The sequence below is a fragment of the Pteropus vampyrus genome, unplaced genomic scaffold (assembly GCF_000151845.1).
Source record: "Pteropus vampyrus isolate Shadow unplaced genomic scaffold, Pvam_2.0 Scaffold50, whole genome shotgun sequence".
NCBI lineage: Eukaryota > Metazoa > Chordata > Mammalia > Chiroptera > Pteropodidae > Pteropus > Pteropus vampyrus.
Window position 1 is genome coordinate 5,825,234 of NW_011888831.1, and position 16,703 is coordinate 5,841,936.

Genomic DNA, 16,703 nt, shown 5'->3' on the forward strand with positions numbered 1-16,703 from the left:
CCAAGGTTGCGTGTCACTTTCTGGGTTTCATTGGACAAAATAGCACACTAAGGAAAGAAAACTGTCATCTTTCTAGGAAAGACCCAGGTGGAACACAGATAAAACTAGCCTTTAAAAGAAACCTGGCATAAGTGATGTTCCCTGGGCAGAGGGGTGAACTGCTTTTCTAGGGTGGGCTCGAGACCCGCCCTCCCACACTGGCCAACACAGACCCCTTATTTCTAGGCAGAGCTCATCGTACTGACTTGGGTCCACCTTCAGAAATGGTCTCTGAGTAATGTCTCTGTGAAGGGGGCATTCCCTCCAACCTGGCCTTTGTCAGCTCGCAGTGACTGGGAAGATGAATGCTCACTTTTTGAATGTCAACAGCACATTTTTAAACCAAATGAGTGTTTTCTCAGCCTTATGTCTAAAGAGGTGACAGAATAAGTAGAGATAAGGTGAGTATGACTGCATTATTTTCTTATTTCCTTTGGCTCTCCCGGAAACTGACAACAGCTCCCTCGCTGCCACCCTAACCCTGGACCAAGGGTACTTACTTGTTAGCGGGTATTTAAACCATAGGCTTGTAAAAAGCCAGGACCAAATAGCCCTCCATTAACCTCAGAAACCCCTGGACTGAAGAGCAAGAGATGAACCCCAGTGATGTGGAGACATGGAGGTGATATCCCAGGGCTAACTCGGTGGCCAGGGTCCCCAGGCACTGAGAAGTGGCAGATGGCATGAAGAAGGTCTCCTGGGATCCGAGGTCTGGATCTTTGTATAATAATTTGAGGTAGGGAGGAAAGAGGTGAGAGGGAGGTTGTGACAAGGCCAAGTGACAGATCTGGAAGAGCCAGTTGTGTGCTGTGGGAGAATCCAGAGCTGGAGGCTGGTAGGTAGGCTCTGTGGGAAGGAGCAAGCCAGTGGACCTTTGCCTTGTGTTTTTGTGTTGTCTTTCTGGGCATATTCAAGGAAAAAGACATTCTGTTTCCTTTGTTACTGAGCTGCTGAATGAAAATAGAATAAACTGAATCTCTTCCTTTAATTGAGGGGCTCCGGAGACTAGGGAGAGGCAGAGTTGGAAGGGATCTGCTCCAAGAGTCCTCCATGGCTTGCTCAAGCTCGCTCACAGCCTGTAAGGACACAGCCAGGCCTGGAACCTGAATCTCCTGCACTCTGTTCTTTTCTCTCCCCTGGGTGTGTTGTTTTTAAATGCTAATCTAGTTAGCTGGCTCTTTCCCTGGTCTCAGAGGAAGAGAGCTTGGGCTGGGAGGAAAGGGGTGGGAAGGGATTGGGGGGAGAGAGGAGATATGCTATTCTGGGCACACCACCGGCTGCAGGGAGGTTTGACTGACTGGAAGTTTCCCAGCTCCTCTGAGGGGTAGAATTATTTTTCTCGCCCCAATTTTTTATTTAGAAAAATTTCAACCAAAAATCCAGAGAAGTGGTCCAGGGAAACCTCACCCGTACTCGCTAGTTGTTAACATTTTGACATAATCGTGCGTGTACTCTCTCTCTAATTATACGTATATCTAATTTCTGCATATATTATATATATAATTTGATATGTTGTGTAGAATATTTGACATTATTAATGTAATAATTATACAATTTATATACATATATAATTTTGTGTTGAACCTTTGAGAATTTGCAGACATCCAAATACTTCTCCCTAAATACTTCAGCCCATGTCTCCTAAGAACAAGGATATTCTCCTACATAACCCCATTATTATCACATTTGAGAAACTTCACATTGACAAAATATTATTATCAAATATATAGCCCATATTCAAATTTCCCCCACTATTTCAAAGATGTCCTTTTTAGCATCAAGGGTTACTTTTTGAGACCAGAAACTCCTAGGGATTGGAAACTATTTCTCACATCTGGGAACTAGATCTAATGATCTATGTCATGATGAACTGATTTTTTTTTTTATGAATGTCCCCAAACTGTGTGTGTGACTCCTTGTAAAACATATTCCAGAACTTCTTGACTTGAGCGTATAGGCACCTTCAATTCAAGCGACACCAGATCGCAAACGTCTGGTGGCTGAAGAGTTGGCCACACCCGGCCTTCACGCCCCCCTCCACTCTGCTACCTGACCCCATCTCTCTCTCCCCTCCGTTCTATCCCCATTTTGTTCTCCCACCCAGAGAAATGGGCCCAGTTCCCCCGCCCCTCATCTTCACTACTCACTGTTTTCTTCAATTCCACCTCAAATGCTTTTCTCCTCCCCTTTTCTCCCCACCTTGCTCAGCTGCCACAAGTAACTCCACTCTCATTTCATTACACACTTTCCCTGGGGCTGGTTTTCTTCGCTTTCCTCCCTCCTCTCCCTCTCGGCTCCCTTTGTGGGTCTAATCATGTCTGTTTCACACAAAAATTGTCTTAGTGATATACCTATTACTATGGAAAAAATGTTTGGAAATGCTCTCAAGTTTTTTTTATCTCGATTTCTATTTATTGCATAAACTGCATTATAACAACAATAAAGGAGTGTTTAGAAGGTGTGACACACCTAATGCTGCTTAATCTAACATATCACCCATTTGAGTTTCCCAAGTGTCTTTCCTGGCCTTGTCCATGTTATAACATATAACAGCAACGGAGTGAAAGCAGTTTTGTTTTCTGCAAAAAGTAAGTTGTGGAGTTAAGTATAATAAGGAATTCATGTCATCAACTTCTAAAGCACTTTAAAGGCGCCTAAGAGACACCTGCGTGGAATCTATTCAAGAATGTCTCTGCTTCTCTGTCCTTCTGTCCAATTTAGTTTTCCTCAAGAACCAGAAAGAATGTTAAAATAAATAAATAACTTCTAATCAGTTTCATTGTCGTTCCCACTCCCACCCCGTTTCGTAGTAGTTAACAACGCTCTGTTCTACAGCTGGCATTTTAGATGTTTTAGAATTTTTACTGTTAAACTAGGATTTTGTAAGCCAGCTTAGGAGGCTAACCAGTGTTTACGACATTTATTTCTATGGGTAGAAAATATAGTCCAAGTTCCTTCCAAACAAACGACACACAAATGAACATTTGGAACTTAGGCCATTGACGGTTGTGCCTGCTGGTATTTGTTTCAAAGTCTAAAAAGCACAACTTTAATGTGCTCTTTTTTAATCCAAGATATGTCAATCTTTTCCAGTCTATAGTCCATTACAATTACTGTTGGTGACAGTCCTCCATCCTCCCCCAGGATGCATGGCAGATCTTCCTGATGGGTGAGAGCAGAAGGGGCAGGGCCCCTGGGAATGGCACTCTGGGGAAGAGGAGTGTCTCACCTGAGGCTCAAGCCTGCCAGCATGGCCTCTGCAGTTCCCCGGGCCCTGTGCCCAGAAACCCGAAACAGACCCTCCATGCTGGGAGCTGTGCAGTGTGCACACCAGTTAGCAAGTATTGAACACAGGGATGTATAAGCCGTGGCCCCTGCTGCCAGGGGAATGCAAAACCAGTATATGTAAAAAGTAACTAATGAGACCCGATAATCAGTGATGAATGATGGAGGAGAGAGAGAGATCATCTTGGGCTGGGGTGGCAAGAGGAAGCTTCATGGAGGGGTGTGGATAGAAACTTAAGCCGGACCTCAGAGGATGCAGGGTAATTAGAGGCAGCGAAGGGGCAAGACAAGGATGCACTGGGCATGCTCCGCGGACCACCTGCCCCTGATAACCTGGGTGCTTGTTAAAGTTCAGCACTCACACGGATCTCTTGAATTAGAATCTCCAGGAGAGCAGCCCAGGAATCTGCTGTTTACAAGTTTCCCAGTGACTCCAAGCATGGACCAGGGAGGTCTCGTGGAAGGAGATGGAGGCCTCAGCTTCTGGCTCAAGCTGCCCACTCCTTGTGTGCTGGGTTATGAATCACTTAGCCTTGTGAGCCTCAGTTTCCCTTAGTGGGTATGAAGAAGACAAGCAGAATGGGTTGCATATGTGTGGTGGCATAGTGGCCATCAACTCACTGTCATTTACTGATGCTTTCCATGTGCTCGACACTGAGTTAAATATTTATCATATTTTTATTTAATTCCCACAACAGCCTTTTGGAAGTAGGGAATTTTAATGGTCTGTTTTATATATTTTATAAATAGAAGCTCAGAGAGGTTAAGCAACCTGTCCAAAGTCACATAGTAAGTGGTGGATCTGAGGTTCCAGCACAGATCTTGAGACAGGAAAGCTATGAGTTGTGGACATGCAGGAACTATTAAGCGATGTCTCAAGGAGGTAGTTAGCCTAGGGCTTGGCTGTACCTTTTCACTAGAAGAGGACTGTTCATGCCTGTTAGGCCAAATTCATTTCTTTTGATTAAAGGCAAAATGAATAATCCATTGTACTTTTGGGCAGCCTCTAGAGTGATCTCAACCTCACTGCAAATGGCTAATCCTCTAGATTTTACTCTCCCAGGCACAGAAAGTTCTGGACAGAGACCCTTTTCCTTTCTCATGGTAGCTGGCCGATAGGCCCTGAGTATTTTAATTCCTCTCCAAAAAATTCAACTGCCTAACTCTCTCGTACAAGGAATTCTTTGGATAATGAGATGGCTGTGATAGTACACTTCTACTCCTTATGTCCAAAAAAACAAGCAGATTTTCTCCACTCTCTTCATTCATATCGTGAAGTCTCTATTTTGTTTGAAAGGTGACCTAGGAATCCCTGTCCAGTGGCTCACAACATAGGACACTCACACCTCAGAGAACAATCCCTTCAACAGATAGAAATACGAACCCCCTTCTTACACTGCGGAGCTTGTGAGCCAGAATCAACTGAAATCCAGGGCCCTCTGACAGAAGCTGTGCAATAGCAACGAAAGGAAGACTTTTAAAACCTGAGGGCAATTTGGAACTAGACATGTGAGGTATCTAAACATGCTGCATCAAGTCAGCAGATACCTCAGCTTACAGCAGGAGGTGCAACAGCACTAAAGGTAGCACCAGCTTTTCCTACCAGTCAGATTTTGGCCTTGTACCATGAACGCCATGAAGGCAGGACTGTGCCTGCTTTGTCTCCAAGAACCTAGCACATAGTAGGCATACAGCATATCACTGCTGAATGAGGGTTGGCCCGTGGTGGAGGGCCAGGTGTGGTGTTTACTGTGTTAGTTGTGCCAGAGTCCCATGATTTCTATCATCCTTGATAGGTGTCTTGGGACCTTTAGACTCACTCAGAATAGAGGATGCAAATTGCTACTTGGCTATATGACCTGTAATTAATCTTATCTCAGTGGTAAACCCATAATTCATGCTGGGTTTTCTTTTGTTTGGTTTTTGAAATGGAAATCGAGTGTCCTGAGAAATGAATTCACTTTGATTTCTACACGTGAAGTCAAAGTACAACATTTCTATAGTGTTTCTGCTTAGAATGTGCTGATGAATGACAAACAGACACATAGGAACACCGGTATTTCCAAAGGGCTGGGTGGTTTCATGACTAATCACTCTAACTGTAATTACATGCTTGTTCAGATACTGGTTTCCCTGGCTACAGAGACAGGGTTCATGGTAAGAATGGAGATGTGATCAGGAGAAGTTTAAATAGAAACAATTCTTTTTACTAGGGGGGAGATGAGGTGAATTAGCCCACCAGCCTGGCTGAGAGGAAGCAGAAGTGTGCACAGGAAGCCGACTGTCAGCCCATCATCTTCACCACTGTGCTGCCTCTTGTGCGCGGTGATGTGGGAGATGAAGCTCCTGCGTGTCAAGCTGTGGTCCCACTGAGGGGCTGGGTTTTATGTGGCATCACCCATGGCCTGTCACCCATGGTCAGCCTGGGACAACGACACACATTCAAGATGCTACAGAAGGCTTCCAGGGCTTTTTCTGGCCATGGAGAAACTCAAAGCCTGCCTGGAAGAGGTCATAGCTATAATATTGATCTCTTTTGCAAGAACTCTATCCAGCAGGGTAAAAATATCTTTTAAAAAAGAAAGCTTCTGAGAGAGCATTCTTGGAAGCCAACCTTCTTAACAACTCTTACCTCTGTATACCTCTGTATACTTGGGCCAGCTTGCTCTCAATCATTGTCCTCTGGTCTCAGGAGAAAAAGCTGGTCAGTGCTGTGTAGGATCAGAAAAGTGGGAAAGGAATCTGGGCCCACAGGCAGCATCCCGCAGACAGAAAGGGACCCAGGCCGGGCCATCTGCTCTTGGCCAACCCAATTAGTACCTGGGAGGGGTTTTTTTCTCAGAGGGAGAGGCCAACGAGTGAGTTGAAAAGGAGATATGCTTCTCTACCAGTTTAGTGGCTTCAAGTGGCTGTCACTTATCTGTTTGCATGCCAAGCTCTATGATCAGATGCAGGAGCACAGTAGGAGAACCCTAGAAAGCAGAGCTGGATAGAGAGAGACTAATTTCTAGGGAGAAGCAACCCGAGGCTGTGAGTCAGCTGAGAAACACTCTTCACAGCTTTTCTTATGACTTGGGCCATTTCAGCCTGTTGATAAAATAAGAAGAAGAAAAAATGTGTCGGGGTATTTCAGGAAACGAGACCTTTGTAATCCTCAGAACAGAAGTAGACAATAGTGTATTACTCTTCTAGAAGCTGCTCATGACAGTTGCCAAGAAATCAAGATCAGATGCCTTGGGGACTGAGCCTCTGAGGACCCTGAAGAACCTACATTGTCCCCTAAAATTCACCAATACACTTTTTCCAACTTCCTTGACGAGTGCCCCAAGAGAGAAAGTTAATGAAATCTAGAACAAATCACTCGACTCCTGTGGCAGGGTGACAAGTCACTAGCATGGCTAAGCATTTCTTGCCCCTACCAACATTTCCCTTTCATAGCCCCCGGTGGACATGTCGGAGAGAGGGTGGGCGATAACATTTGCTCTCGAGCTTCAATTTAAATGAGAGAAAAGTTGCAGTCTTGAAGCTAGAAAGAAGTTCCTACAGAAAATTTTGGGGAAAATTTTGAGGATGGAGAAAGGAGGATGAAGACAGAGGGACCTCAGTCTCGGGTAGGCTCTGTCAGTTGGGCGCCATCTGGCTGCACATGGTAAAGCTCTTTATCTCTGCCATCTGGTCTTCCAGTTCTTCAGTGTTTAATGTGGAAAGCATGTCGTTGATACAGGCCAGAGGGAAGAGCAGAGACCTTCTTCAAACAACACAGCCAGAGACCACCCCAAGTTCAGGTTGAATCTAGCTGTGAATTTAAATATATTGGCATCATCTCTCCCTCTAAAAAAAAAAAAAAAAAAAAGAACTTAAAAACCTTTCTTGGCCTCATAAATGGTTACTTATGGTAGATGAGAGGATGTGTGGTTATTTAAAAAGTTCATCAAGTCTAATTGAGGTCACAAGGAAAGGGGAGCAGGGTGAGGCTGGAAAACAACATAAAGATGAACAGAATAGGGTTTTATATAGATCATTCAGTCGGAAATTTGTATTCTATGAGTGATGTTTGCATCCCTGAGCCTGGGATAGGGTCAGGGAAGGAGTCCAAACAGCTGCTAGATAAAGGAGAATTCAGGATACCTACCCCACCTACACACACACACACACACACACACACGCACACGCACACGCACACACGCACACGCGCACACACACGCACTGGCTCCATAGAGTTGGTTTCTCTCTTGCTGCTGTAATATTTTTGGCAACAATGAATCCCTTAAAAATTTTTATTCTCTAATTCATAGGAAAAAAAGAACCCAGCGAACATAAAACTCCAATTACTTGTGTCCCCTGGTGTTCATGTCTCATCTTTTCCAGTATTTATGTACATAGTCACCATGTGACCCTACTACTTTGTGTTTTAATTTTTCATTCATTATGTTTTTGTTTTCACATTTCCACGTGTGGATAGTTAAGTTACAGTCATTGAAAGTCCCAAGTAGATAGGACGCATACACTGCCATTTTTATTAACTACCAATTCCTGGCTGTCCTCCGACTGTTGGAGTTGTAAGATTAGGATCAGACCATTGCAGGTATGAATAATGATGGCAGATGCCTTTTCCTAGAAAGGTATGCGATCTCAATTAAGCAGAAACATCCTTCAACTCCCAGACTGTTTCAAGAGTTAGAAATGTTCAGGCCCAGAAGAAATGAAGTTAGCTGGAAGGTTTTGGCTGCTGATTACTTTATAACAGGCCATAGGTTTAAAGTCCAAAAGGGCTCGGATTTCTACCCTGTGTTTGACATCTCAGACCTCAATACAGAGGAGCTGAGCGAGCCGAGCTGACGTCCCTGCACCCCGGCCCACAGCAGGGATAGGAAGGCTCAGAGGCCCTGGGCCAGCTCTCCTTACTGCAGCATGTGGGGACAGAGACACCAGCCACGCTGGCATCTGTCATCTCCGTGCTCTTTCCCTGGCTCTTCCTATGTGAATGAGAGGTGACTCCACCTGCCCACTGTTGCTGGGGAGTGGGAAGAAGAATGAATGGTGAACGGCAGTGTAAGGCCCAGGTGGACTTGCAGAGGTGTAATGAGACACAGAAAGGAGGAGCACAGATGGACTGGACACAGCTGGAAGCAGCTAGAAGCTGCCCAAAGGCTTCTAAGAGCTGGGCTACAGGGAGAATGAAAATATCCATAGTTCAGGAGCTAAGGGTGCTTCACAAAGGGTGGCCTTTTCACCTCTATCCTGTGCTTCTTTCTTTCTAAGTCACATTGATAGTGTACATGAAATATATTTTGAGCGTTCAGCTTAAATGATGGAGCACTCTGTCCTTATCTACCCAAATATCGAAACAACCTCTTTATTTGTATTCTTTTCCCAGCACAGCATCCGGGACAAAGTAAGTGCTCTGTGAAGCTTTGTTGAAACGAGCCTCCTTCTTACTTTCTTCTGAGTTACTGGTAAACTCCAGCGTGAGATTCCAGTCCCTCAAAGTGAAGTCAATATTTTGTTCTTAAACAGAGCCTGTGCGGGACCTTGGCGATTTGCTGTCTACTTTCGATTGTTTTGTTTTGTTTTTGCCTTTTCAGATTACTTGATTGTTGTTTGATACCTTATAAAGGTTGAAGAATGTAGTTGATTTTATTCACTGCCATGTAGCAAATAGGTGTCTCAGATTTAACAGATGCATTTATAATCCCATTAGCTAGTGTAGTTTAAGATGTGTGATGAGTTAATACCCAAGACAAGTAATATGTCTAATTCCATTCTCCTTTCTCTGTGTATCTTTCCGACAGAGCTCTCAATCCTATTAATAAAAGCTCTGAGGACACCTACAGATCCCACACTAAGAATTCAGTTCGGGTCCTCGACAGATGGGCATCAGTGTCATCTACTAGTGTCATCTAGCTAGCAGGATGGAGACCACGCCTTTAAAGTCCCAGAAGGACCTGTCAGCGTGTAAGGATGGAGATGATTGTCAGGAGAATGGAATGCTGCAGAAGGGTGTCCCCACCCCTGGGGATAAAACGGAGTCTGGCCAAATCTCCAATGGGTACTCAGCGGTTCCAAGCCCCAGTGCAGGCGACGACACCGAACACTCCATCCCGGCTGCCACCACGGCCCTAGTGGCTGAGATTCATCAGGGGGAACGGGAGACCTGGGGCAAGAAGGTGGATTTCCTCCTGTCGGTCATTGGCTACGCCGTGGACCTGGGCAACGTCTGGCGCTTTCCCTACATATGTTACCAGAATGGAGGGGGTCAGTATCATGGGCCACCAGCAGAGGCTCTGACCCAGTGGTGGTCTGTAGAGCCTCTTGGGAGGTCAGAGGATAAATCGTGTCTTTTCTGTCTTGTTTAATTGATATGAGTCTGGGAATGTGATTGCTGAAACTTTGAAGCTTATCTAAAAGATAAATCTCTAGTAAGCCAACACTCTAAGTCAGTATGTCCGAGGCTCTCTGGGTTCTGAAGCTGGATGAGATCTCTCAAACCTGACCCCGGCAGATTTTCAACATCATTAGTGCTCCATTTGTTGAAGAGCCCCCTTCTCATCCCTGCATTTTCCAGGCTCCATTCTCCACACTGCGAGGGATGACCAGCAGTACTGTATTGCACTCTTAAACTCTTGCTGGCAGGTCTGCTCAGAAGACTCCAGAGAGGGTAGATCTGTGTAAGGAAAGATTGGGAAGTGGCTTCAGCGTCCCAGATCCTCCCGGGCCTTTGGACCTGGGCGAGGTCAAATAAGGGTGTCAGCTCAGGTCCAGAGTCTCAAGTTACAATGGGGGCATGATCCAGAGCTGAACCCAGCCACGGCATGATATTGGTGTCCACCCCAAACCATGCATGGCTGTGCCTTATATCTCTTACGAGAGCATGAGATTTTTGAGGCCAGAGACTATTTCTTGTTCCTCTTTCTACCCCCAGTGCCTCAAGGGCAGTTGTAGATTATGAAAAATAGTAGCTGCATGTAGGCATGAATATGGGAGCCCTAGAGAGTAGAGCAAGAGAGAGGAGTGAGTAGGTATGGGGCCTCTGTGCCAACACTGGACTTGCCATCAGAATAGGAAAAGGAGAGATGGAAGTCAAATCAGTCGGTATTTATTTTGACAGGATCTCTGGCAACATATTTGGGAAGGTAGCTAAAATGAGGTTTAGGGGATAATTAATTTGTGTCCCCCTCATTTCCTCCATGGCTTGACACAGAGTTGCCTGGATTTGCTGCTCTTAAGGGCCATTGTCTATGCAGTTGCAAAGGCAATTCCAGTTCGGGGGGTGGGAGTTGAGTTGGGGAAGCTCAGTGCTCCCCACCTGGGAGGAGAGGAGGTTGGAACGACCTTATCTCCAGTTTGAGAGGACTCACCTTTAGCCTGAGCATTACATAAGGGGCCGGGTCACCGATGCCATTTCCCCTACACTCATTCTCTACTAGAAAGCCAGGCAAGCAAACCCTTTGGACAAATGCCACCGTGAGAACACAAGGTAGTTCTTATTCTCAATCCAGATGTCCCTAAAGTGATTACAAGTCAGGTGGGACCTTTCTGAGCTACACTGCTTCTGGTTTCTAGGTTTAAAGCACTTTATGGGAGGGAAAGTTATCAGGGATAATCACAGCTGACCCATCCTTTGGGCTAAAACTCAGGCTGCCGGTAAGCAATCCCTAACTTGGTATTTCCAAATTCCGCCTCAGCCACGAAAGCCAGGAGACAAAAGCATCACCAGAGATGCAGCGGCTTCATCATTTCTTGGTCTGTGACAAATTACCCCTTTAAGCCACACCTGCAAAGGTGGCTCAGGGAAAGCATCCTGGCTCAGTTGAATTATGGAAATATAGCCAAATATTAGTAATCAAGTGCCTGGAGCCAGGGATAATATAGATTTACAAAGATGCTAATTCGGTGACTCATAGATTATTACAGCTGTTGTACAGGTTGTCACAGGAGATCTGTCATAGGAGAGGGTCCCAGGTGCTAGTCCATGTACTGGTTGTATCAGAATCACCTGGGGAGCTGAAAAACATTTGTGTTATACCCATACCTGGAGCTTCTGCTTCAGGAGATCATAAGCTCACCAATGATAATGATGCATGGCTGGGTTTGGGAACTTTAGCTCTCCTCAACCCTGTCATTTTACAGGGGAGGAAATACTCAGAGAAGAGAAGTGGCCCAGGGTCCTCCAGGCAGTTAGAAGTAGAACTGGTCCCAGTGCCCGTTCTGTTGATTCCCCAATTCAGCTTTCTTTCCATTTCCTCTCTGTCTCCTCCAAAACCTCTCTTTTGTTGTGGAACTATGTCTGCTCCTGCTTCTGACAAAGCACCAAAACCAAGGGAGTACAGTGGTGGTCACTCGGCACAGGGGGCTTCATGATGCTTGAGCTTCGGATGGCTCTGTGATTCTTGGCATGACCCCTGGTGTCCAGATCACGTGGGCCATCCTGGGGCAGATGTGGACAGGGAGTGAAATTGTCTTTCATCTGTCGCAGGGGCGTTCCTTCTCCCCTATACCATCATGGCCATTTTTGGAGGGGTCCCACTCTTCTACATGGAGCTTGTGCTGGGCCAATACCACCGAAACGGATGCATTTCGATATGGAGGAAAATCTGCCCTCTTTTCAAAGGTAGCTGAAAGGCTTGGGTGGGGAGGGTTTTCCAAGGAAACGGTGATTTCCATTAGTGGGTGGGAGCTGGGGACCTTCTTCTGCAATCAGTTAGGCCTCAGGTCACCCTGGGAGATAATTCGAGTATAGGAATTAAGTTTTTGACAGCTCAAGTGGCATGAGATTGTTAAAAGGAAATAATAAATGGCAACTAAAAGAAAAAGAAATAGAAAAATTCTAAAGCATTAACAGCAAGTAACTGAAACGTAACTTTGCAAATACATATAAGGCATTTACCACATCGTCACTTTTCTCCCATCTCCCAGAGTCTTTGGGGAATGACTCCCTTCCCACCCCCCGCCCCATCCCTGTAGGGCTGTCCAAGGCCCTGTTTCCCTCTTTCACCGTTGGGCTGCCTTTTACACTTGGCCCCCCTCGCCCTCCCTCCCAGGGATTGGTTACGCCATCTGCATCATCGCCTTCTACATCGCCTCCTACTACAACACCATCATGGCCTGGGCGCTCTACTACCTCATCTCCTCCTTCACGGATCAGCTGCCCTGGACCAGCTGCAAGAACTCCTGGAACACTGGCAACTGCACCAACTACTTCTCCGAAGACAACGTCACCTGGACACTTCACTCCACGTCCCCTGCGGAGGAATTTTACACGTAAGTGCCTGTAAGTGAGGGGGTGGTTTGTTGGGGGCAGGCCACTACCCTGGAGTTTGGCTTCTTAGGACAGAGGTTGGGTCGGGAGAGCAGGAGCTGCAGGGGCAGGGACTCTTCACCTCTTTCCTGCCAAATTTCTGAGAGAAGAAGCTGTCAGGGCAAGTGGAGTAAATGCGAGTGGGTGAGGGGCAGGGCCAGCCCAGGCCAGATTTGGAGTGAGGAGACTCCACCTTGAGTGCTCAATAACCTGGCCCTCTGTGCCACCCCACCCTTCCTGATGCGCCATTCCAGGCGGCCCCAACACGCCCAGGACAATCCCACCTTCAAGTTCCCAAATTATACCCCCCTACTTCAAAAACCTCCCTTCTTCCCGGGCCCTCCTCCCAGCCAGTGTCATGGAAGCAAAGCTTTCTACCACCTTAGTAGTTTGAAACTATTCAAATAGTTCCTGGTTTTGTGTGTTTACTTCGTAAGTGGGATCTACCCTTCCCTGGAGTAGGTAGTATTTTTAGTGCTGGAATTTCAGACAATGGCAGCCCAAAGAGAGCTGTTTTGGGATGGGGAAGGGACCCAATTCCCACACAGACAAATCCTCATGTACCCAGAAGTCCTGTTGGTCATGTTTCCTGGTTGGTTGGGTCCCAGCCAGGGAAGGAAAGACCTGGCTGTCTGCCTTTGGGGTGAGCACTCTTCCAGGGTTGGTCGCCCGAATGTGCCGCCTTCTCCTTCAGGACGGGCAGAGCCAAACCCAGCTCTTCCTGAAGGCTGGTGACCACTCGGCCCTTGCAATGCAGTGTCCATTTCTTCTCTTGGCGTGCTCCTGGAGGTATCAAGACGATGCGCTCAGGTCACTGTTCAGGCCGTCTCACGGGCTTGCTTTCTCTTTCACTCCAGGCGCCATGTCCTGCAGATCCACCGGTCTAAGGGACTCCAGGACCTGGGGGGCATCAGCTGGCAGCTTGCCTTCTGCATCATGCTGATCTTCACTGTTATTTACTTTAGCATCTGGAAAGGCATCAAAACCTCTGGCAAGGTAAGGAGGACTCTGGCTACTGATCCAGGCTGCCAAGGGGCCCCAGAGAATCTCAAACTCAGAACTCGGGGGACATTGTTTCCTTCAACCCCAAACACATCCTGTGATACTCACCAAATCTGTTAGAAAATTCTAAAAGTGGGCCAATCTCAAGAACCATTAAGTGATTTTTAAAACAATTTCTTTAACTCACTGGTAGTAGCACAATGAATAAGAGTGGCAATAATTTATTGAAAACCTATCACAGACCATGTTCAATGCTTTATATACACTGAGTGCTTGATTTTCGCTGTGAGGTATTTCCCCCATTTCACAGATGGGGAGTGGGTGTCGGGGTAGTTAGTACCAGCAAGCAGTGAATCTGACCCCTCTCTGATCCTAAAGTCTGTGATCTTTCTGCCACACAACCCTGTCTCCTAAAATTACAGAAAAAAAAGAGGGAGATCTCCTTTCTTGGAGATTTTCAAGAACAAAAATCACCACCATCCACATGATGATAACCTGTTTTTTCTTCATCACAGGTGGTATGGGTGACAGCCACCTTCCCGTACATCATCCTTCTGGTCCTGCTGGTGAGGGGAGCTACACTCCCTGGAGCCTGGAGGGGTGTGCTCTTCTACTTGAAACCCAACTGGCAGAAGCTCCTGGAGACAGGGGTAAGACAGTGAGGAAAACAGTGTGCACCTAACTGAGATTTTACTAACTGAAGCCAATACCTCCAATTAGGATAGTAAGAACAATGGAAATATGGGTTTAATGGCAAGTCCGCAGTGGTATTTTAAACCAAAAATACAAGCATGAAAAGTATAGTTGAGGCCACTGGATTGGTTTATGCCTACATGATAGGAAGAGAAATCACATTTGTTTGCACTTGGTATGTGGCCATCCCTGGAATGAGTCTCGAGAGCTGGTTTTTTCTGTCTGCATGTGGCCATGTAGAGGCATGAGGATGCTGCTGCTGGTACCCAGTGTTGGCTGGGGCCTCAGCCCTTGCCCTCATCTCTGCTGTGTTCCAGGTGTGGGTGGATGCTGCTGCTCAGATCTTCTTCTCTCTTGGTCCTGGCTTTGGGGTCCTACTGGCTTTCGCTAGCTACAACAAATTCAACAACAACTGTTATCAGTGAGTATCAAAGGCCCCTCAAGCAAAGCTTAAAAGTGGGGTGAGCGTAAGTCAGCTGGTCTGGAGGGAGGTGATCGAACTGATGGCCTCAAACCTGGCTGGGCTCAGGCCATGTTGACATTTGGACCCTCAGAGGTGCCACAGGTTCCTGATCAATTCACCCATAGCCAGAGCACCCACCAAACCATAGTCTCTCCCAGGCCACTCGGGGCTTGAGAGAAGCCCCAGGCCACCTCTATTTTGTGAGAGTCACTGTATAAAAAAATTAAGAAATTCCAAAGCAGGTTTACAAAAAATAACAGTAGACAGTACATGTTTAGATTTGACTTATTATCTTTAACAACAAAAATTATAATGTGATAATTTGTTTATGTATAAATACACAAGAAGCATAATGATTAAACTATTTTGAGCAACATGAAATGTTATAATTTCTGTGGCAAAAACCTCATTTCAGAAATTTTGACGAATCAGAGAGTGTTGCGCCAATTACGATGTAAATATCACTCATTGTCTTTAGAGTAAACTTTGTTTTAATGTTCTATCACAGATGGCAATGTCCAGCAATCTAATCATGCTATAAATAAGATAATTACAGGATTAATTTTTTTAAAAAAAGGAATTCACAGGCACTCTCAGCAATGTGGCCTTGCATCGAGACACCAGCCGGAAGTTGTGTGATGAGGCCAGGTCTTCTTTCAAAAGTGTGGCAGTCGTAACCCCATTTGCACGTAATGTCAAAAGTCTAAATTTGATGACTTCACAAATGTGAGGATAAGGCCTCCTTCCGGCACTCACTCCAACCCAGGCCCTGCTTCTCAGCAAGCTTGGTTTGAAATGAAGAGGTCTGTGTCATGCTGGCTCTCAACAGGACCGTCTCTTAGAACCACTCCTGACCTGCTGTCCTCCCCATGGTGTGTGTGGCAGCTTGTGCATCAAGGCTGACCCAACCAGTCTGAGATGCCAGGTGCTGTGAGGGGACCCCAGGACAGGCTTGAAGACCCTGTGAGCTCGGCCTGCTCACCTTTGCCATGGCTGGAGACAGATGCTCCTTATGCTGGAAATGCTGGAAATGTTGGAAATGTCTCAGCCCTTTCGGTTTTCTGCCCCAGAGACGCCTTGGTGACCAGTGTGGTGAACTGCATGACGAGCTTCGTTTCAGGATTCGTCATCTTCACGGTGCTCGGGTACATGGCTGAGATGAGGAATGAAGATGTGTCTGAGGTGGCCAAAGATGCGGGTAGGATCTTGGGTTCTGTTTAGATCCCTTGCTTCCACAGAATTGCTTTGCTGCTCAAAGGCTCAAATTGGATTTTTTCAATATCTAACTTTTGAATTATTTCTGAGTGTTTCCTTTAAAATTTTCAAAGGTTTTAGAGAAACTTACTGCCTCGGAGATCTCAACCCTTTCCGTGCGTTCAGGCCATGGTGGAAAGTGGGGGCACTTGGCACCCAGCTCCACGGCCTTGAATACACTGTGGGATCCTCCTCTCTTTCCCTCTGTCTCAGGCCCCAGCCTCCTCTTCATCACATATGCAGAAGCCATAGCCAACATGCCGGCATCCACGTTCTTTGCCATCATCTTCTTCTTGATGTTAATCACACTGGGCTTGGATAGCACGGTAAGTGAATGGGGAGGGAAATCTGACTCTGGGGCGGAGGAAAAGGAAACTATACCCATTCCCCCCCATCCGGTCCACCCCAGGCATGTTGGCTGCTCCCTCCTGGTGCTCCTGAGCCCCTCCTCCACTCCTCACTGACTATGCTTACTGCCCTCTAGCACATTAGGGAGTCATTAATGGATAATAAGGGTGAAGTGCCTGGCGCAGGCCAGGGGCTCTGGATATGTGAACTGTTATTATTGTGCACTGTCCCTTGACCACACAGCAGCACCTAAAGGCCAGGGCAAGGTTGCTCTGGTCCACTGCCCTGCTACCCCCCTCCAGCTCAGTGCCTTGCACTTAT

At 46.5% G+C, this 16,703-nt stretch overlaps 1 protein-coding gene across 1 annotated transcript in view; it reads left to right on the plus strand.

The window, feature by feature from the left end:
- The window catches only part of SLC6A4 (solute carrier family 6 member 4), a 35,723-nt gene that overhangs the window by 4,444 nt on the left and 14,576 nt on the right, over nt 1–16,703 (plus strand). The window contains exons 2-9 of the mRNA XM_011359910.2: nt 9,117–9,579; nt 11,801–11,935; nt 12,366–12,585; nt 13,480–13,618; nt 14,140–14,274; nt 14,635–14,738; nt 15,851–15,978; nt 16,248–16,360. Of these exons, the coding sequence (XP_011358212.1) occupies nt 9,237–9,579; nt 11,801–11,935; nt 12,366–12,585; nt 13,480–13,618; nt 14,140–14,274; nt 14,635–14,738; nt 15,851–15,978; nt 16,248–16,360 (1,317 nt within the window). The 5' untranslated portion in view covers nt 9,117–9,236. The remainder of the gene's footprint in view (nt 1–9,116; nt 9,580–11,800; nt 11,936–12,365; nt 12,586–13,479; nt 13,619–14,139; nt 14,275–14,634; nt 14,739–15,850; nt 15,979–16,247; nt 16,361–16,703) is intronic.